The sequence below is a fragment of the Protobothrops mucrosquamatus genome, unplaced genomic scaffold, assembly GCF_001527695.2.
Source record: "Protobothrops mucrosquamatus isolate PMUCROS unplaced genomic scaffold, P.Mucros_1.0 scaffold1829, whole genome shotgun sequence".
In the NCBI taxonomy this organism is placed as follows: domain Eukaryota; kingdom Metazoa; phylum Chordata; class Lepidosauria; order Squamata; family Viperidae; genus Protobothrops; species Protobothrops mucrosquamatus.
In genome coordinates this window covers 41755-63471 of record NW_015387962.1, presented here as the reverse complement: position 1 = coordinate 63471, position 21717 = coordinate 41755, and the positions used below count along the sequence as shown (strand labels likewise).

The 21717-nt window shown below is 45.0% G+C and overlaps 1 protein-coding gene across 1 annotated transcript in view; it reads left to right on the top strand.

Annotated features, from left to right (window-relative positions):
- Positions 1 to 21717, top strand: part of LOC107294095 (acetyl-CoA carboxylase) — a gene marked incomplete at its 3' end in the record, with an annotated part of 122076 nt that overhangs the window by 60413 nt on the left and 39946 nt on the right. Inside the window, exons 20-25 of the mRNA XM_015823301.1 lie at positions 646 to 746; positions 2197 to 2285; positions 5142 to 5266; positions 10843 to 10956; positions 15519 to 15632; positions 17612 to 17701. Of these exons, the coding sequence (XP_015678787.1) occupies positions 646 to 746; positions 2197 to 2285; positions 5142 to 5266; positions 10843 to 10956; positions 15519 to 15632; positions 17612 to 17701 (633 nt within the window). The remainder of the gene's footprint in view (positions 1 to 645; positions 747 to 2196; positions 2286 to 5141; positions 5267 to 10842; positions 10957 to 15518; positions 15633 to 17611; positions 17702 to 21717) is intronic.

Genomic DNA, 21717 nt, shown 5'->3' with positions numbered 1-21717 from the left:
GAGAGTCGGCCTGGGCGTGACCCACGTGGAGCAGCACAGCCAAGGACATGGCAGCCGGGCAGCAGGGACAAGATTCCGCCCTTGTGCCCCGTCATGCGCTGATGATGCTGCAGGGCGCGGGTGGAGGGCGTGGCCACCATGGCGCTGCTGGGCCGCCTGGGCGATCTGCGGCGGGCCATGGAGGCGGTGGGTGGCCCTGTGGGCAGGTGGGGCGGAGCAGGGGTGGAATGGGGGTGGGTGGAGGGGAGGTGGCGGTTTTTGGGCACTCGGTCTAGGTAGTTTCTAGGTAGTCCTAGAAAAACAGTCCTCAACTTACGACCATAATTGTGCCCTCAATTTTGATTATAAATTGTGATAGTCATAGAGTGGCTCACTAGGTGACTGCCCGATTTTGCGATCTTTTTTGTGGCCGTTGTTAAAATAATGCGGTGGTCATTGAGTCAATCCATGGTTACTGTGGAGGGGCTTTTGCTGGAAAATGGAAGTAAACCACAAGTCATAAAAGGGCCAAGTTTGAAGACCCCTGTGCTAAATTTTGATATGAGGTGTCAGATTCTGTCAGTACCTTGTGGCCGCTCCACCCTTTTCAGTCAAGCCCCAAACTTTGATGCTGTCAGTCAAAGTTTGCTTCTTTTCCGCCTGTAGATTGCCAACATCCTGGACAGTCACGCAGCCACCTTAAACCGCAAATCGGAGCGTGAGGTTTTCTTCATGAACACTCAGAGTATTGTGCAGCTGGTTCAAAGGTGAGTGTGAGGATCACCGAAGTGGTCCCTGGCAAAATCTGAATGGGAAAGCCGAATGACAGGCTTCTTTGTGGGAGGGTCCAGCCTCCACCCCCTTAATAAGTACAATTAAGACCCTACAGATGGGTCTACAACAACTCGTCTTGGCCAACTCACCATGGGATAAGAGTTACACCAGAGGTCTCCAATCTTTCTTGATTGGCGGACCGGAAAGAAAGGGAGGGGGAAGCATTTTACGCACGCACACACGCGCACACACAAATTATAAACTTGTATAAACTTATTGTCTCCTGATGATAGTCCAAGGTCACCCAACTGCCTTTCATGCCTAAGGCAGGACTAGAATTCACCATCTCCTGGTGATTGGCCCTAAGTCAATTAGCCAGCTTTCATGCCTAAGGTGGGACTACAACTCACCGTCTCCTAGTGATTGACCCAAAGTCACCTAGCCGGTTTTCATGCCTAAGGCAGGATTAGAATTCACCATCTCCTGGTGATTAGTCCAACGTCACCCAACTGCCTTTCATGCCTAAGGCAGGACTAGAACTCACCGTCTCCTGGTGATTGGCCCAAAGTCACCCAGCTGGCTTTCATGCCTAAGGCAAGACTAGAACTCACCATCTCTTGGTGATTGGCCCTAAGTCAGTTAGCCAGCTTTCATGCCTAAGGTGGGATTACAACTCACCGTCTCCTGGTGGTTGACCCAAAGTCACCTAGCCGGTTTTCATGCCTAAGGCAGAACTAGAACTCACCATCTCCTGGCTTCTAGCCTGGAGGCTTAACCTCTAGACCAGGGATGTCAAACTCAATTTCATTGATGGCCGCATCAGCTTTTCGGTTGCCCTCGGGGGGGCTGGGTGGGTGTGGCCAGGGTGAGTGCGGCCTACTGGGTGGGCATGGCTAGCTCTACATCATTCACGTCAAGGGTGCCTGTGGGGGCTCAGCCTCTTGGTGCTGTGAGGACAGCGCCCCGCTGCCTGCCGAAACCCTCCCCCCGGAGCCCATCAAGCCGGATATGTGAAGTAGGCGAGGGCCATTTGCTGGCCACTTCCAGGCGATGGTGCATTTCTTCATTCCTCACAAAGGGTGACACCTCCCCAGCATGCACCCAGGGGGCGGGGGCCGACACGGCAAGGGCTGGTTCCTCGCTGTTTCCAGACGGCCTTGTGGAGCTAAGACTGAATGCGTTTCAGCATAGATGGCCACCACAAAATTGTACATTGGCTCCCTTCCGGCCTGGGCCAGGGCCAAGGCAGTGGGGGCCGTTCCCTCACTGTTTCCAGGATGGCTTCGCGGGCCACACGAAACCACTTTGCGGGCCGCATCCAGCCCGCAGACCTTGTGTTTGACATGTCTGCTCTAGACCAGTCTTGGAAGTGTGTTTACAATGCAACCATGATTTCAAAGATTATCCGCTTCAGCGTTTTCATTGTGGAGAGGTCTGTTGCAGATACCGAAGTGGCATCCGAGGTCACATGAAGGCGGTGGTGATGGATTTGCTTCGGCAGTACCTAAAGGTGGAAACTCAGTTCCAACACGGTGGGTCATCTCAGTTCAGGATTTGACTTTTTCGAACGAGGATGGTGGGAATGAGGGCTGTTGTCACAGCAGGGAAGAAGAAGCTGTAATACTTCAGGCCACCAGATGGCAGCATTGTACTGGGATGTCAACCCCCCAAAGGCTTTGTCAACCAAAATTGTTCTTTTCTAAATGATGATTAACTTTCACCAGAAGCACCAGGCAGGCTGGTTAACCATAGTCTAGTGGGACGGCTTTCAGAGCTGATTTCCCATTACCCTTGACCCAGTCAGACGAACAGCGGTTAGAATGGGCAGTCCTTCCTCTCTATATTAGCACATAGCATTGTAAGCTGCTTTGCTTCAATAAAAGTATCCATCTTGCCCTCCCCATCCACCCTGTTTCAGTTAGTCCAGAGGTCTTCAAACTTGGCCCTTTTATCACTTGTGGACTTCAACTCCCAGAATTCCTCAGCCAGACACACTGGCTGAGGAATTCTGGGAGTTGAAGTCCACAAATCATAAAAGGGCAAGTTTAAAGACCCCTGAGTTAGTCCTTCAATATTATCCAGGTAAGAAGTGTGAGCCATGAATACTAACACTGTCTATTTATTTGTTTAGTTCGTTAGTTAGTTAATTATAGAATTTATATGGCCGCCCATTCACTTTCAGTGACTCTAGGTGGCTTACAAAAACTAAAAAATCCAATATACGAAGAGTAAAAACAACACACACACACACACACCTGCATCTCAAACGAAGACTATAGATAGTTTTCGCATTTATGACGGGGACGAAAAATTAACTTTGCAACCAGTCCTCGCATTGATGGCCTTCTCAAGTTTGTGGAACCAAGGAAAGCTGATTATATGTAGCCCTTGAGTTATTACCATAATGGAGCCTGCCCGTGAGGATCATAAGTCCTAACGGTCATAAAACGAGTTGCTGATGTGACTGATCCAATTTCATGACTTTTTTTGCAGTGATTGTTAAGCAAATGGGGAGGTTGTAAGTACGGGTGCCATGGTTAAGTGAGCGCCATAGTTGTTAAACGAAGGCATTGTTCACTATGGCTCAGATTTGCTGATAATCGGAAGTAAATGTTGGTTTTCAGCGAAACCACGCCAAAGTATTTTAATTTGTACTAGATTAGCCTTTCCCTGTCTAGAAGTCCATTAGGGCAGGGGTCTCCAACCTTGGCAACTTTAAGACTTGTGGACTGGCTGAGGAATTCTGGGAGTTGAAGTCCACAAGTCTTAAAGTTGCCAAGGTTGAGGACCCATGCTTTAAGGGTATAGTCCTCAACTCCCAGAATTCCCCATCCATAATGGGCATTGCTGAGAATTCTCGGGGCTGAAGTTCCTAAATCAGGAATGCCCCCAATTAGAAGACGTTTGAAGTAGCAATAGTAATAGCATCTAGACTTATATACTGCTTCACAGTGCTTTACAGCCCTCTCTAAGCGGTTTACAGAGTCAGCATATTGCTCCCAATAATCTGGGTCCTCATTCTACCGACCTCGGAAGGATGGGAGGCTGAGTCAACCGTGAGCCGGTGAGGATCGAACTGATGGCAGTTCGGCAGTCAGCAGAAGTAGCCTGCAAGTACCTTGGTTTCCCTGAAAATAAGACCGAACTGGAAAATAAGCCCTAGCATGATTTTTAAGGACACTCATAATATAAGGCCCACCCCAAAAATAAGCCCCAGTTAAGATCGTCAGCCAGACGGACGCATTTAGTACCGTATTTCCTACAAAATAAGCCCTAAGGCGTCTTTTGGAGCAAAAATTAATATAAGTATTAATACCACTTTACAATGTCTTGGTAAGGCCACACTTGGAATACTGCATCCAGTTTTGGTCACCACGATGTAAAAAAGATGCTGAGACTCTGGAAAGAGTGCAGAGAAGAGCAACAAAGATGATTAGGGGACTGGAGGCTAAAACATATAAGGAACGGTTGCTGGAATTGAGTATGTCTAGTTTAATGAAGAGAAGGACGAGGGGGGACATGATAGGAGTGTTCCAATATCTCAGGGGCTGCCCCAAAGAAGAGGGAGTCAAGCTATTCTCCAAAGCGCCCGAAGGCAGGACAAGAAGCAACGGGTGGAAACTAAGCATGGAGAGAAGCAACCTAGAACTAAGGAGAAACTTCCTGACAGTTAGAACAATTAACCAGTGGAACAACCTGCCTCCAGAAGCTGTGAATGCTCCAACACTGGAAGTTTTTAAGAAGAGACTGGACAGCCATTTGTTCGAAATGGTGTAGGGTTTCCTGCCTGAGCAGGAGGTTGGACTCGATGACCTCCAAGGTCCCTTCCAACGTTGTTGTTGTTGTTATTATTATTATTACTATTATTATTATTATTATTCTCATTATCATAATCATCATCATCATCATCATCATTATTATTATTATTATTATTATTATTATTATTATTATTATTATTATTATTATCGGGGAAAACACGGTAGGTTGCAGCCTGTAATCAAGGGAAGGAAAGAAGTCCCTGCAGATTTTGCTCCGCTAATCATTGCCAACTCTAGGGGGCAGTGCTGATCTCTGTTTTGAGGCCATGAGCCAGTCCAATCAGAAGACATTTCAGTGGTCATGTGGCCAGCATGGTGTCACAGAACGCTGTTTCCTCCCCGTCAAAGTGGTACCCATTTATCTACTCACATTTTGCATGCTTTTGAATGGCCAGGTAGGCAGGAGCGAGGGGTAGGCAGGTGCTCACCCTGCCGGGTGACGCTCGGGTCTCGAACCCAGGGCTGCTGTTTTTTCCAGCCGACAAGCCCAGCATCTTAACCATCATGCCATCCTTCTTGTCATCAAGCATCTCTTATTTATCAATGTCACGTTTGGCTTCCTGGTTGCAGGTCACTATGATAAGTGTGTCTTTGCTCTTCGGGAGGAGAACAAAAGCGACATGAACGCTGTCCTCAACTACATCTTTTCCCACGCCCAGGTGACGAAGAAAAACCTCCTTGTGACAATGCTCATTGTAAGTGAAGCTCTTGGGCACCATTTCTTTAGCGCTCTTTAGTACACCCTTTGAAATATAGCTGAGAGTTGTACCTAGGAGTTATAAAAAAAACGGTGTGATCGATCTGTAGCAATGACTCATTTCAGATTTAAAGCAGTGGGGTAGAACTGCTAGTACTAGAGCAGACCTATCATTTGGCATTCAGGCTCAACAGCTTTAATCTGGGTGGACTTCAGCTCCCAGAATTCCCCAGCCAGAATTCTGAAAGTTGGAGTCTACATATGCTTATTTAACAAAACAGCAGAATTATAGAGTTGGAAGATCTCCAGCAGGAGACCCTACATCATTTCAGACAAATGGCTGTCTAATCTCTCCTTAAAAAGCTCCAGTGATGGAGTGACGTCTATTTATTTATCAAACTTGCATGCCGTTAAACTCCCCTAAGGCCACTCTTGTCATTTATTGTTTTTAAATGCCACTGTGAGGACCAAATGGATGGACGGTTGAAGTTGGTTGGTTGGTTGGTTGAAGTCCATCCAAGTGGTCGCTGGAAAGGGGAATGGAATGGATTTCTTTGAAGAATACTCTACGTGTCAGCAATTTAGCATGGTTTCTACCTGTTTGGGTCCACAAGAATGTTTATACACATGATTATGCAGCTGCTAAATAACAGATGTAGAACGGTGTTTCTCAACGTCCGCCTCTTTAAGATGTGTGGACTTCAACTCCCAGAATTCCCCTGGCCAAATTCTGGGAGTTCAAATCCACACACCTTAAAGCAGGGTTCTTCAAACTTGGCCCTTTTATGACTTATGGACTTCAACTCTCAGAATTCCTTAGCCAGGCACGCTGGCTGAGGAATTCTGGGAATTGAAGTCCACAAGTCATAAAAGGGCCAAGTTTGAAGAACCCTGCCTTAAAGCATGCTGGCTGGGGAATTCTGGGAATTGAAGTCCACACAACTTGAAAGTTACTGATTAGGGAAATCTTGGTTGCTATCTGAGGAATTCTGGGAGTTGGAGTCCACCCATCTTAAAGTTGCCAAGATTGAAAAAACATTGTTGTGGAGCACATGGATCAGCATAATCCGCAAAGATGCGTCAAAGGGATTGTCTTTTAAGAAGCGAAAGACAAAATCCTCCATTTTGAAAAGATGAAGAGGGAGAAATCTGGCTTCACCTGGAATTGGATTGGATTGTTTTCCCTGTGGAATTGTTTTCCCTTCTGGAGCAACAGTTGTTCAGAGAATCACCTGCATGTTATAACTGCATGTTAAGCAGCTGTTTTAATAGCGCTAACCTTTTCAAACCAGATAGCCAGACTTGGTCCTCGTTTTGCATTCTTATGCCTTCCCCCTAAAATTCACCAGTCACAGCCATCCACCATTCTTGAGGTCTGATAATAATAATCTCTTATTTTGCCTCAAAATCTCTCATTTAAAAATTGGGCTGGAGGTGCTGGGGCAATTCTTCTGGGTTGGCCACTGATGTCCCCCAAATCTCCAATCCCATCTTTTTCAACTAAAAAGACAAAAGCAGAGAAGATAAAGGCCTCTCCCTTGTCCCATGACCTGGAGGAGTAAAATGTTTGACTATGGGTATTTTAAAATATAGCTGAGCTGAAGAAAAATGCCTCTTTTTTTTTAATGTAGCCTGTGGGAGAGTTAACCCCGGGATTGATGGCATCCATCACCTCACAGTTTGTGTCATGCTTTCAAAGACGCTAATTAATAGGGTTGAGCTTTTCAGGCCTCTTCTTGTGCTTCTGCATCTTTTTCTCTTTTTGCTAAAGATGTGAAGGGTTCCTGTCACTAGAAACTGATTTGCCCAGCTAAAAGTTTAAACAAGGCACTGTTTTTCTTCTTGCACAGTCTCTTAGAACAGCTGACACTTGATGGCTATACATATCGCCATTGTCTTACTTAAATCATAATCTGTACAATATGAAGATCTCTCTCTGTCTCTGTCTCTCTCTCTCTCTCACACACACACACACACATACACACACACTCTCCCTTCATCTTCTTTCCTTCTCTTCTCCCTTTCCTTCTTCCATTCTTCCTCTCCTCTCTTCCCCTCCATTCTCCTCTCATTCCCCCTTCCCTTCCCTCATTCTCCTCTCCTCTCCTCCTCCTTTTTTCTTTCCTTTCTTTTTATTCTTCTCTATTTACTTCCCATGCTTTCCCTTTTCCTTTCCTTTCCTTTCCTTTCCTTTCCTTTCCTTTCCCTTCCTGCCGTGTGACTGTAAGTAACGCTTGCCTTAAGAATCTCATTATTTGAACACAGAGCCATATTTCCTCTGAGAATTCTGGAGTAGCTTTGAGCTGGGGCTGTTCATTTCTCAAGTAATCATGCTGGCATGATGGAGAGAAAAAATGGCAGCTGTTCGCAGCTCAGGCCTTCAATTTCCTTCAGAGTCCAGTCACTCAAGTGTGTAATTACATGGGGGTGCTGGAGAGGCGTTAGGCCTTGTCAAAGAAGACGTCAGAGGCCTTTGCCGAGATCGGGGCAGGCTGAAAGCTGAGCACTGGTGCTGCATGCCTTGCGTTTTTGGGGGGAGTTGATGAATCCTTCTTTCCAAGATGGGGTTTTAAACTGCTTTTCCATTTTGGGGGGGATCTACCTCTATAGTCCTTCTGAGAGCTTTCGAGGAGGAACCGTTGTCGTTTTCGGTAAGGCTGGTGCTTCAGGGCTGGTGGAAGAGCTGCCACGGGTTGAATCAAGAGTCACTTCTATTGGTGTGACTTACAGGTAGTCCTCGACTTATGACTACAATTGAGCCTAACATTTCTGTTGCTAAGCAAGACAGTCGTTAAGTGGGGTTTGCCCCATTTTACGACCTTCTTTGCCACCGTTGTTAAGTGAATCACGGAAGTTTGTTAAGTTAGTAACACGGGAGTTAAGTGACTCTGGCTTCCGCAGTGACTTTGCTTGTCGGAAGGTCCCAAAAGGTGGTCACATGACGCGGGGACACTGCAACTGTCCTAAATCTGAGTCAGTTGCCAAGTGTCCCATGATCATCATCGGGATTCCTCAATGGTCGTAAGTGTGAAAAATGGTCACAAGTCACTTTTTTCAGTGCCATTGTAAGTTCGAATGGTCACTAAACAAATAGTTGTAAGTGGAGGACTACCGGTAATAGATGAACACATAGGAAGAAACTCTGGTTGCTGTATAAGATCCTGTCTGTCTTCTGGAGATTTTGTTTAGCTATCCCAGGGGTTGGCAACCTTGGCTCTTTTATGACTCGTGGACTTCAACTCCCAGAATTCCTGAGCCAGCCATGCTGAGGAGAAAGGGAGAGGTTTCCATGCTGAGCCATGCTGGCTCAGGAATTCTGGGAGTTGAAGTTCATGAGTCATAAAAGAGCCAAGGTTGCCTACCCGTGACCTATCCTTGATAGAACTCCATGCTTTTGCTCAGTTGCTTTCCATAGCATTCTGTTTTGGTGTGAGATATCATAGTTTCTAAGATGGTCGACCCTACTTGAACTACCATACGGGTGGTTCTCAACTCATGACCATAACTGAGTCTGGAATTACAGTCATAAGTCATTGTGGTCGTAACCTGAGGGATCCACATGACCTTTTTCATGGCAGTCATTAAGCCAAAGTGGCGGTTGTTAAGTGAATGTCATAGTTGTTATGGTCACATGACCACATGACCATGGAACGCTGCAAACAGTCATTAAGCTGACCTGTCTGACATGGGGTCATGTGACTGTGGTGGGGGGGCAGTGCAACCATTCAGCTGTTGAGAACCATGGGTGACCATGGACCAGTCCTTCCATTTTATCCCCAGAGTGTCTTCCAGTGGTGAGGATAGTAAACTAAGAAGAAGAATCCTCTCTTTTAGCATGGAAGCGGCAAGGGTGACGTCAGGCAATTCTCTATCTTTCAGCCCAAGAACAAATGTGGGGTAGTGTTGAAAAGCCAGTAAAAGCCATAACATTTCTCATTTTTTCCATCTTGTTGTTGAATTTTTAAAGTGGGTGCTGTTTAGCCTTCACAGTCATGGCGCCTTCTGTATAAGAGGACTTCAGCTCCCAGAATTCCCAATAATAATCCTGCTGGCTGGAGAATTCTGGGTACTGAAGTTCACATATCCGGAAGGCATTAGTTTGCAGAGTTCAGTTTACTAGATAGCTAAAGCAATGAGTGTGTACTCACAAGAAGGAATATTAGGTTATTAGGAGTCTATGGGACTTCCAGCCTGTCTCCCCTCCGCCTGCTCTATGTCAGCATGTAAACAAAGATGATTAGGGGGCTGGAGGCTAAACCATATGAAGGAAAATTGCAAGAATTGGGTATGTCTGGCCTAGTGAAGAGAAGGACAAGAGGTGACATGATAGCTGTCTTCCAAAATTTGAGGGGCTGTCTTAGAGAAGAGGGGGTCAATTTATTCTCCAAAGCACCTGAAGGCAGGACAAGAAGTAACAGGAAAAAACCAACCTGGAACTAAGGGGAAATTTCCTGATAGTTAGAACAATTAATCAGTGGAACGACTTGTCTCCAGAAGTTGTGGGTACTCCATCACTAGAGGTTTTACGAAGAAACTGGACAGCCATTTGTCTGGATTGATATAGGGCAGTGGTGGCGAACCTATGGCACGGGTGCCAGAGGCGGCACTCGGAGCCCTCTCTGTGGGCACACGTGCCATTGCCCTAGCCTTGCCTCCCCCCGCAACCCCCTCCTCACCAGCAGCCCCCCTGGAGGAGAGTTGTCCCTGAGCGTGGCCCACGCGGAGCAGTGCAGCCAAGGACATGGCAGCCAGGCAGTATAGACAAAACTCCACTCTCATGTCCCATCACGCACAGTTGATGCTGTGGGGTGCGGGCAGAGGGCATGGCCACCATGGCGCTGCTGGGTGATCAGCGGTGGGCCCTGGAGGCGGTGAGTGGCCCTGCGGGGAGGCGGGATGGGGACAGGGCGGGGACGGGGCAGTGGGTGGAGTGTGGGCGGGGCCAGTTTTTGGGCACTCGGTCTCTAAAAGGTTTGCCATCACTGATATAGGGTCTCGTGCTTGAGCAGGGGGTTGAAGTAGAAGATCTCCAAGGTCCCTTCCAACTATGTTATTGTGTATTCTCTATTCTTTCTAGCATGCCTTCTTTTTAGAACAGCAGTTCTCAAACTGGGCCACTTTAAGATGTTTGGACTTCAAATCCCATGGCTGGCTGGGGAATTATGGGAACTTGAAGTCCCCATATCTTAAAGTGGCCAATGTTGAGAAACACTGTTTTAATACACGCTACGTCTCATTTTTATTAATATTCAGTGGTAAACCTCCAAGCCAACACTTGCTTGGGAGAAATACCTACCGGTATAAAAATAAAAGTCATAGAGTCTCACTTCAAAATATGAGCGAAATTTCTTTAGTGAAAATGCCTTTTTCCCTTAGGAGCAAACCAGAATCTCTTTTCTATAAAAGCCTGTATGTTACTATATTATTCCACAAATTTGGCTTTTCTGTGTTGGTTTTTGTATCAATAAATTATAGATTATAATGTATGATCTGGGGTGGAGGCTATATTTTGAGAAGTAGGTCTCCCTTGGATGCTGAGTCTGTAAATCAAGAAGTTCTTTGTTTTCTTGACAGGATCAGTTGTGTGGCCGAGATCCCACATTGACCGATGAGCTGATCAATATTCTGACGGAATTGACCCAGTTAAGTAAGACCACAAACGCCAGAGTTGCCTTACGAGCCCGCCAGGTAAAACATAGATAAGGGTAACCTCTAGCAATGTTAAGACAACATTAGGCCAACTTATCCTGCTTATTTATCTCATTGGTTGCTTATCTTATCTCAAAGTATGCCCTGATCATACATTGTCCCATTGCTGCCTTCCGTTAAGGGTAGGCAGTCTGATACCTTTAAAGTTTGATACTACATTTCCCATCAGGCATATCTCAGAATCAGAGAATTAACCAGGAGTCACTATGGAGAGTTAAGCCAGGAATCAGAGTCAAAAAACTGTCTGACTCAGCAGTGCATAGAAGAGAATATTTGTAGCTCAAGGTTGAACTGTGGGATCCAATAAGATTCTACCATCATTAGAAATACTAAAAATTACACCAATTAGATTAGAGAAAATCTTTAAAAACGTTTCAAATATTTGTTGGAAATGTAAACAAAAACCAGGCACTTACTACCATCTCTGGTGGATATGCCCTAACGCTAAGAAATTTTGGTTTAAGATTCATATGTGGTTAGAAAAGATGATGAAAATAAAGATAGAATTTAAACCGGAATTGTGTTTGCTAGGAATATTAGGATCTAATTATGGAAAGGAGAATGAGTACTTAATATTACATGTATTAACAGCTGCGAGAATAGTATTTGCCCAATTTTGGAAAAACGAAAATCTACCATCTGATCAAATTATAATAATAAAAATACTTGAATGTGCTGAAATGGACAGATTAACTTTAGAAATGAAAGAGAAAGAAGACTCAATCTATTTTAAAACATGGGATAAATTTTACCAACACGATAGAATGAGAAAAGGTTATGAAATACTGTTATTTTGTATTTAACTGTTATGTTTATTTCTATGAATTCTTCTTCCTTTTTCTTTTTGTGATTTTAACAATAAGTAACTATAACTAATAAGTAATATATTAATGTGCTAAAGTTATTTGATTAATTAGTAATATAATTAGTAATATTATATCAAGTATTGTTATCTTATATTAATTATCATGATTGAATATGTATACCCAGACGGGTTTACTTGCTGAAGCGTTGATTTAATGTGGGGGATAACCCCACTATTGTACTGATCCCTTCCCCTGGTCTAACCTTTTTTGTTTGTCACTCCTTGTTATACCCTTATTGACCCTACTTCCCCTTTATCCTTATAAAATCTAATAAAATATTTATAAAAAAAAAAAAGAAATACTAAAGAGCAGCACGTCTCTCCAGATTCAAAGACAAAAAAATACTCAAAAGTGGAGTCTTGGGTGCTCTCAGAGTTTGGTTATTTTCTTGCAGACGTTTCATTACCCAACTAGGTAACATTATCAGTGCAAGAAGGGAGTGGGGTTTGCTCTCAGCAGTATATCACAGATCTCCTGACATTACAAACCTTCTTCTCTAGGCTTGGCACAAATTCCCAGACATGACTCTCACCTTCCAGATAGGAATACATGTAGTCCTCGGCTTACGGCCACAATTGAGCCCAAAATTTCTGTTGCTAAGCAAGTCAGCTGTTAAGTGAGTTTTGGCCCATTTTACAACCTTTCTTGCCACAGTTGTTAACTGAACCTATGCAACTGTTAAGTTAATAACACGGTTGCTCAGTGAATTTGGCCTTCCCATTGTCTTTACTTGTCAGAAGGTCGCAAAAGGTGATCACATGATCCCGGGACACCACAACCGTCATAAATATGAGTCAGTTGCCAAGCGTCTCAGTTTTGATCACGTGACCATGGAGATGCTAAGACGGTCATAAGTGTAAAAACAGTAATAAGTCACTTTTTTCAGTGCCGTTTTAACTTCAAACCGTCACTAAACGAGCGGTAAGACAATCCTGTCATCTCCTGATTTTCCGTAGGTTGCCTGTGGCTCCATTACCTGGTTGCCCGATGACCTTAAGCTAGGACAGTGTGAAAACAACCATCTCATGATCAGGAGAGTCAATTACTCAACTTCCCCTTTGTTTCTCTGTCCTATTTGCCCAGTGTCATTTGCTGGCACCCAGCTGGCAACCTGGGCGCCCCGGGGTTGGACTGAAAGACATAGCACAAATCACAGGAGCAGAAAACAAAATATATGGCTTAGACTTTGGCAAGAGAACCCCAACACACTGTGTAAAAAGAAGCAGCGGTCTCTTCTTAATGACTCCCCTGGGGCCGTCAAAGTTTTCCTTTTTTTTCCTCCCAAACTCAAATAAAACTTGATTTTGCTGGGGTTTTTTCTGCCCTTTTCTTAAGTTCTCCATTTCACATTCCAATTTAAATACCAGCTCTATACCTGGAGAGCTCTCTGCTGATAGGGACTTTTCTGTATAATTAAAATAATGTGGAGGTGGGGAAAGAGATGAAATCTAGTTGTCTCTCAATAATTCTACGCTGGTAGAAGCTCCTTTTTTTAAAACTCCCCCGTCGTTCCCTTCGTTTCCATTTTAGAAGTCAGAGAGCAGGGGAAGGAAAGAAAAAGAAAAGAAGAGAAACATGCTTATTGGTTGTTGTTGTTTTTTAATTTTATTTTAAACTACAAGGGGTACATGTAGTCCTCGACTTACAACAGCTCACTGAGTTCAAAGTTACAACGGCACTGAAAAAAATGACTTACGACCGTTTTTCACACTTACGACCATGGCAACCTCCCCATGGTCACATGATCAAAATTCAGATGCTTGGCAACTGACTCATATTTACGACAGTTTCAGTGTTCCAAGGTCATGTGATCCCATTTTGCGACCTTCTGACATTCAAAGTCAGTGGGGAAGCCAGATTCACGTAACAACCATGTAATTAATTTAAGAACTGCAGTGATTCATGTAACACCTATGGCAAGAAAGGCCGTAAAATGGGGGAAAACTCGCTAACAATTGTCTCCCTCAGCAACAGAAATCTTGGGTTCAATTGTGGTCGTAAGTCGAGGACTACCTGTATAAAATAATAAAAGGGTGTCTGAAGCTTCTTGGTGACTTTAGCTATCTTCTGCTGGGTTGCTATCTGTGCCCTTGAACCTCTCAGCAGCCATCATCATTATGTTGGCACTGTTGGCATCGGCGTCTTTCCTGGTTATTTTTGTTGCCTTTTGTGGCCTTTTCATGGTTGGTGCCCTCTGTCACAAAAAAATGAGATTGACGTCTGCTAAGTTAAAGCAAATCATCCTGCTAGAAAACACAGAAGTTGGAGCTTGTAAGCAGATGAATTTTACCTCAGATATTTGCTTCCTGAGGAAACTTCCCTATTGAAAAAAACTGGACCAAATCAAACATAGCAGTGCAGAATTGGCTCACTTAATAATTTTAATTTTTGTTTCCCAAAATTAACAGTTCAATCCTAACAGATTAAGTAATATCTATTTAATTTAACACACAATCCTAACAGATTAAATGTGTCATCGACGCAATGAAAATGAATTTGAGCAAACTCCGGGAGACAGTGGAGGCCAGGGAGGGCCTGGCATGCTATGGTCCTTGGGGTCCTGAATAGACGGACACAACTTAGCAACTGAACAAGAACAAAAACAGATGAAATAACATATTATTTATTAAGAACAAAATTGTCCCACTGGCTGTGTGGTTCAAAGAAACCGGCGGCTGCTAAAAATGTTTAAAAATGAAACATCAGCTGCTTCATTGTTTTAATTGTAGAGCATTTTAAAAGCCTGGAAGCAACACAGAGATACAACTGTAGAGTTTGGCAACCCTAGACAATCTTTTGGTTTTTATTTGTTCCATTTCAACAAACAAGTTTCTAGTTCTCATCAGAGAGTTTAGGAAATGCATTTTTACCTTTCCCCTGTCACTGTGGTTTACATGACAAGATAGCCAGAGTTCCTTGCAAAATCTGAGTACAAGTAGTCCTCGACTTACAACAGTTCATTTAGCGATCGTTCAAAGTTACAACAGCACTGAAAAATTACTTATGACCATTTTTTCCCCACATTTATGACCATGGCAGCATTTGGATGCTTGGCAACTGGTTCATATTTATGATGGCTGCAATGTCCAAGGGTCATGTGATGACCTTTTGTGACCTTCTGACAAGCAAAGTCAGTGGGGAAGCCAGATTCACTTAACAACCGGGTTGCTAACTTAACAACCACAATGATTCACTCACTTAGCGATAGAAATTTTGGGCTCAGTTATGGCCATAAGTCGAGGACTACCTGTAATTAGAGGCAGAAGAATGAGGTAAACACCTGGACCTTTGTATAATGCCCAAGGTAGGATAATTTGAGACTGGCTATTTGCATTCATGGGTTTATTTGTTTGAAAATCCATTTGTTTTCTTTCTTGGCTATCCAAGAGTCTTCTCCAGTGCTAAAGTTCAAAAGCATCAATGCTCTTTCCATGTTGCTTCTTCAAAAATCCAGCTTTGGCATGGAAAGGTGGACTGCCACCTGTACAATTCTAATCTTTGCAGGAATAAACACCTCATGGCATCTGAATATCTTCCCCAAGACCTTCTGTGCCACCCATAGCTTTAGAACCAGGCCTGATCCTGAATCCCAGCTTTGAAATTCCACAATTTCACATTTTCCTCCATTCCCTGAGTAACGTTCAAACAACTGGTGACTTTTTGTTTCCTACTTAGGTGCTCATCGCTTCCCACCTGCCCTCCTATGAACTCCGTCACAATCAGGTGGAATCCATCTTCCTCTCGGCTATTGACATGTACGGGCACCAGTTCTGCATTGAGAATCTGCAGGTATGATGATTATGGATCCTAAGATCAAATTGTAATAGTGGGCATTTTCGTGATGATTTTTCAGAAATCCAACAGGTAAAAAAAGATTTGCTGTGTAGGATTAACTCTAATTTTAGTTACAGTTTGCAATGTGCAGCCTCGATGGGTGTATCTTTCTTTCACTGATCCCCATTCTTATTTTGGTTATTTATATCCCACAACAGTCATAAGTCTGTAAACAGGTCGTAAGTCACGTTTTTCAGTCCCGTTGTGACTTTGAACGTCACTCAATGTAAGGTTGTAAGTCTGTATTTAAGAGTGGGTGGTTTCTAAATTGGATACACAGATAATCCTCAACGTACGACCACAATCGAGCCCAAAATTTATGTTGTTAAGTGAGACATCTGTTAAGCGAGTTTTGCTCCATTTTTCAACTTTTCTTGCCACAGTTATTAAGTGAATTATTGCAGCTTTTAAGTTAGTAACCTGGTTGTTAAATGAATCTGGCTTCCCCCCCTTGACTTTGCTTGTCGGAAGGTCGCAGAAGGGGATCATGTGACTCTGGGACACTACAACGGTCATAAATATGAGTCAGTTGCCAGGCCTCTGAATTTTGATCACCATTGACCATGGTGCAATGGTCGTAAGTGTGAAAAACAGTCATGTCACTTTTTTCAGTGCTGTTGTAATTTTGAACGGTTGCTAAATGAATTGTGATAAGTGGAGGACGACCTGTATAAATAAATATTAAAAATATAAAGTCATTGTTAAACTGTTGAGGGTTAGAACCTTTGCTAATCAAATTCAAATCATTTAGACAGAATTACCAATAGTTCCTGATCTGCCTTGTAGCCTTCTGTGTGGGCACCATATATAAATCCAAATGGATCAGGTGCAGAAATAAGGTAGAATTATCCTCTCACAGTACAGGTCCCTCACAGTCTTACCACTGTTCGTTTAGTGACCACTCAAAGTTACAACAGCATGAAAAAAGTTATTTATGGCCGTTTTTCACACTCATGACCATGGTCACATGATCAAAACTCAGACATTTGCCAACTGGCATGTATTTATGACGGTTGCAGTGTCCCGGAGTCATGTGATCCCTTTTGCGACTGTCTGACAATCAAAACCAATGGGGGGAAGCCAGATTCACTTAACAACCGTGTTCCTAACTTAACAACTGCAGGGATTCACTTAACAACTGTGGCAAGCAAGGTCGTGAAATGGGGCAAAAGCTGCTTAACAACTGTCTTATTTGACAAAAGAAACGTAGGACTCAATTGTGGTCATAAGTTGAGGACTACCTGTAAAGAGAGTGATTGGGAAGAGGCGCATCCAATACAGTCACTCAGACAGAGAGGCAGTAGACATTGTCCTCTGTATGTAAGTGTATCCCCTGTGGCTTGGCAGGAAGAATAAATTATATAGTTGTGGTTTTTTTTTAAATAAACAAGCTTATGACCGCAATGGGGACCAGCATTTTCATTGCTAAACAAGGTGCTTGTTAAGTGAGTCACATACGATTTTACGATCCCTTTGCTCACGGTTGTTAAGTGAATCCCTGCAGTTCTTAAGTGAATCATGCAGTCATTAAGCAAATCTGGCTTCGCCATTGACTTTGCTTTTCGGGAGGCAGCAGGGAAAGGTCCCAGAGGGGAATCCCACAACCCCAGGATGCTGCAACTGTCATAAAGTTGCCAAGCAGCCAAATTTTGATCACATGACCTGGGGATGCTATAATGGTTGTAAGTACGAGGACTGGTTGTAAGTCAGTGCCACAGTCACTTCAGACAGTTGCATGCTTGTGAGTTGTGGACTATAAAAATAACCTAAATAAATACAAACATAAATAAACATTTGCAAGGTTGGATGAAAAGCCGTTACGTCCGACTGTGCTCTTTTTTACATGATCAGTTGGCCCAGCCACTGGTTTTGAGTCAGAAGAAGAAAAAAAATTGAAATTCTGTGGAAAAATATCTTCTCTTTTTCCCCCTCAGAAACTTATCCTCTCTGAGACTTCCATCTTTGACGTGCTCCCCAACTTCTTCTACCACAGCAACCAAGTAGTGCGAATGGCAGCTCTGGAGGTCAGTAAAACCAAACATTTTCTTTCGTGGGTGAGTCTGTTCTTCCCCTCAGTTCCACCATGCGCCCGAGTCACCTTTTCAGAGGCTTCTCTGTGGCCTTGTGCTTTTTAATCGGAAGTGAAGCTATTCTCCAAAGCGCCTGAAGGCAGGACAAGAAGCAACGGATGGAAACTGACCAAGGAGAGAAGCAACCTAGAACTAAGGAGAAACTTCCTGACAGTTAGAACAATTAACCAGTGGAACAACCTGCCTCCAGAAGCGGTGAATGCTCCAACACTGGAAGTTTTTAAGAAGTGACTGGACAGCCATTTGTCTGAAATGGTATAGGGTTTCCTGCCTGAGCAGGGGGTTGGACTAGATGACCTCCAAGGTCCCTTCCAACTTTATTATTATTATTATTATTGCTTCAAAGGCTTTCATCCAAGGACCCACACGAGAAAACAACATCATTAAACCAAACATGAACAGAGGCTCTGTTTTGTATCACCAGTTTTGACCCACACAGGCACCAATAATGTAACGGAAAAGGATCTCCCCTCCCCCCCCCAATACTGAAGCTTTTTTGAGAATATATGTCAGTTTCTGAGACAGCCCCTAAGCTGACATTTTCAAGTCATTTGCATTTACTAGCTTTTAAAAAGAATTATTTACTTACCGTATATACTTGAGTATAAGCCGAGTTTTTCAGCCCATTTTTGGGGCTGAAAAATGCCCCCCTCGGCTTATACTCGAGTCAGCGCCTCGAAGTAGCCGCTGCTGGTGCCGCCGCCGCCGCCAGGCAAGCCACGGCGGCTCGCCGCTCGCTCCCCCTCCCCGGCGCTGCGCTCCGCCTGCTTGCCTGGCGGCAGTGGCGGCATTCACGGTGGCTCGCCGCTCGCTCCCCCTCCCCTGGCGCTGTGCTCCGCCTACTTGCCTGGCGGCGGCGGCAGCAACAATAAGCTCGGTGGCGGGAACGAGCCGGGCGGCGGCNCTGCCGCCGCCCAGCTCGTTCCCGGCATCGCCCCGGCCTGTGATGCTCCAGGTACGGCCCTCCCCCCTTCCCTTCCGTTCCCTGTGGCGCTGCGTGTCAAGGCCGGGACGGAATACCCCGGGCCGCCGCAGCCAAGCGCGAGGGGGAACGCCAGGCGCCTTGCGCGAAGGGGGGAGGCCTGGCGACGCTGCGCCCTGCCGGGCGCTCACTGACAGGGCTAGGGAGGCTGAGGCGGCCAGGGAGGAACAGCCAACTGCCGGCAACCAGCCGGAACTGCTGGGGCCGGCCCGTATTGAAGAATACGGCCGAATTTACCCGGGCTGGCCGAGAAAGGCGCACCTCCAGCCTTCTCCGCAACCGGGAGAAGCCCTCTCCCTTTTGCAAGGTCGCCCCCTCCCCGCTTTTGGGGTGGGGGAGAATTGAGAGAGAGAGAGAGAGAGAGAGAGACACAAACACACACACACACAAAGAGGAGAGGGGAGCCGGCCGGCCCACCCGTTTCCCCCTTTCCCTGCACGAGCGTCTGTGGATTTCCCCCCCCTTTTTTTTCTGCCCGCCTCTCTCGCCCGCCCGCCCGGTCGGAAAAATGTGTGTGCTGAAAAATGCCCCCTCGGCTTATACGCGAGTCACCATTTTTTCCCAGTTCTTTGAGGAAAAATAGGTCCCTCGGCTTATATTCGGGTCGACTTATACTCGAGTATATACGGGTATGTATTTTAGGGAGGTTTTTTTCATCCTGTCTTTCTTATTTTTATAAATAGCTCAAGATGGCGATCATTCCTTATCCTATTTCTCATCCAACAACAACCCTGTAAGGTTGGTTGGTCTGAAAGAGTAACTGGCCCAAAGTCACCCAGTTGGCTTTCATGCCTAAAGTGGGACTAGAATTCACAGTTTCTTGGTGATTAGCCCAAAGTCACCCAGCCAGCTTTCATGCCTAAGGTGGGACTAGAACTCACAGTCTTCTGGTGATGATGATGATGATGATGATGATGATGATGATGATGATGATCATAATAATAATAATAATAATAATAATAATAATAATAATAATAATAATAATAATAATAATAATAATAATAATAATAATAATAATAAAAAAAAAGTTGGAAGGGACCTTGGAGGTCATCTAGTCCAACCCCCTGCTCAAGCAGGAAACCCTATACCATTTTGGACAAATGGCTGTCCAGTCTCTTCTTAAAAACTTTCAGTGTTGGAGCATTCACCGCTTCTGGAGGCAGGTTGTTCCACTGGTTAATTGTTCTAACTGTCAGGAAGTTTCTCCTTAGTTCCAGGTTGCTTCTCTCCTTGATTAGTTTCCATCCGTTGCTTCTTGTCCTGCCTTCAGGTGCCTTGGAGAATAGCTTGACTCCCTCTTCTTTGTGGCAGCCCCTGAGATACTGGAAGACTGCTATCATGTCCCCCCTCGTCCTTCTCTTCGTTAAACTAGACATACCCAATTCCAGCAGCCGTTCCTTATATGTTTTAGCCTCCAGTCTCCTTGATCATCTTTGTTGCTCTTCTCTATACACTTTCTAGGGCAGTGGTGGCGAACCTATGGCACGGGTGCCAGAGGCGGCACGCAGAGTCCTCTCTGTGGGCACGCGCGCCGTCGCCCCAGTCCTAGGCCTTCAGCTGGGTTTTATAAAACCTTTTCGCTTTAGGCCTCCGCCGCCATGTGCCCCCCCAAAAAGGTTCAATCAATTTCAACTTCTCGCAGGGGAAAAAAAAAATCTTGCAAAGTTGGAATTGATTGATTGAACTATTTAGACCCACCCAGTCTGCCGTTACCACCGCAGCCACGCCCACCCAGTGGGCCACACCCACCCGGTACCTGACGATGCATAAGTGGGTTCTGGGTTGCAGTTTGGGCACTCGGTCTCTAAAAGGTTCGCCATCACTGTTCTAGGGTCTCAGCATCTTTTTAAAATCATGGTGACCAAAACTGGACTAGAATTCACAGTCTCTTGGTGATTAGCCCAAAGTCACCCAGCCAGCTTTCATGACTAAGGCAGGACTAGAACTCACAGGCTCCTAGTGTCTAGCCAGGTGCCTTAATCACTAGAAAAATAGTATATTATGGCCTGTAGATATCTGCTTGACTGAAAAACAGAAGGTTATAAAATGTAAGGAAAGGTAGTTTTGTCCCTTTGAAAGGAGTTATCAAGGCATCTCTGCCCTTGAAGTAACATGAGATCTTTTCAGAGGTGACCTCTTGGTGCAACACAGTGAAATTAAGGGGGGAAGAAGGAAGTGTGTGACGGGGGAGAGAGGGTTCAAGGCAGCTCAGCATTAAATTAGTGACTAGAATTTCACTGTTCAGGCTTATTCTCAAATCACCTTTCCCTCTTTTGTCACACTCCACCTCTCGGCTGTCATCACCACATCTTTTAGCAGAAGGTTCTGTAGCTTCAGTAGCTGAGGTGTGAAGAAATCTCCCCCTTTGTCTGCTTTCCTTCCTACAGCACAGAGACGACAGGGCCAACTGGCACAAGGTGTAGGGCTGACTTGGAAGGCCCTCAAAAGTGAGCCAAAAATCTCTCGGAGGGCAAAGATATTGGCAGTTGAAATAGTTGACTGTCGCCTTCAGTTGTGAAGACCTCATGCTTAACGAGAACAGCTGTACAGGTAGTCCTCGACGTACGACCACAATTGAGCCCAAAATTTCTGTTACCGAGTGAGACATTTGTTAAGGGAATTTTGCTCCATTTTACCAACTTTCTTGCCACGGTTGTTAAAGTGAACCGGTCCGGTTGTTAAGTTAGCAACATGGTTGTTAAGTGAATCTGTCTTCCCCATCGACTTTGTCTGTCAGAAAGTTGCAAAAAAGGTGATCACATGGCCTCGGGACTTCCGGACCGCTCCCCCACGCCACAGGGAGACGGAACCGCCTAGATGGTTCCGTCCCAGGCGACTGATGGACCCGGAGAGGTTCCTGATGGAGCTTGGGCCATATCCGGAGGATCTGGTCCACGACTCGGCGGAAAGGCAGGCGGCGGCTTGGGAGACAACTGCCGCCGCAGCGTTGGACCGAGTCGTGCCTTTG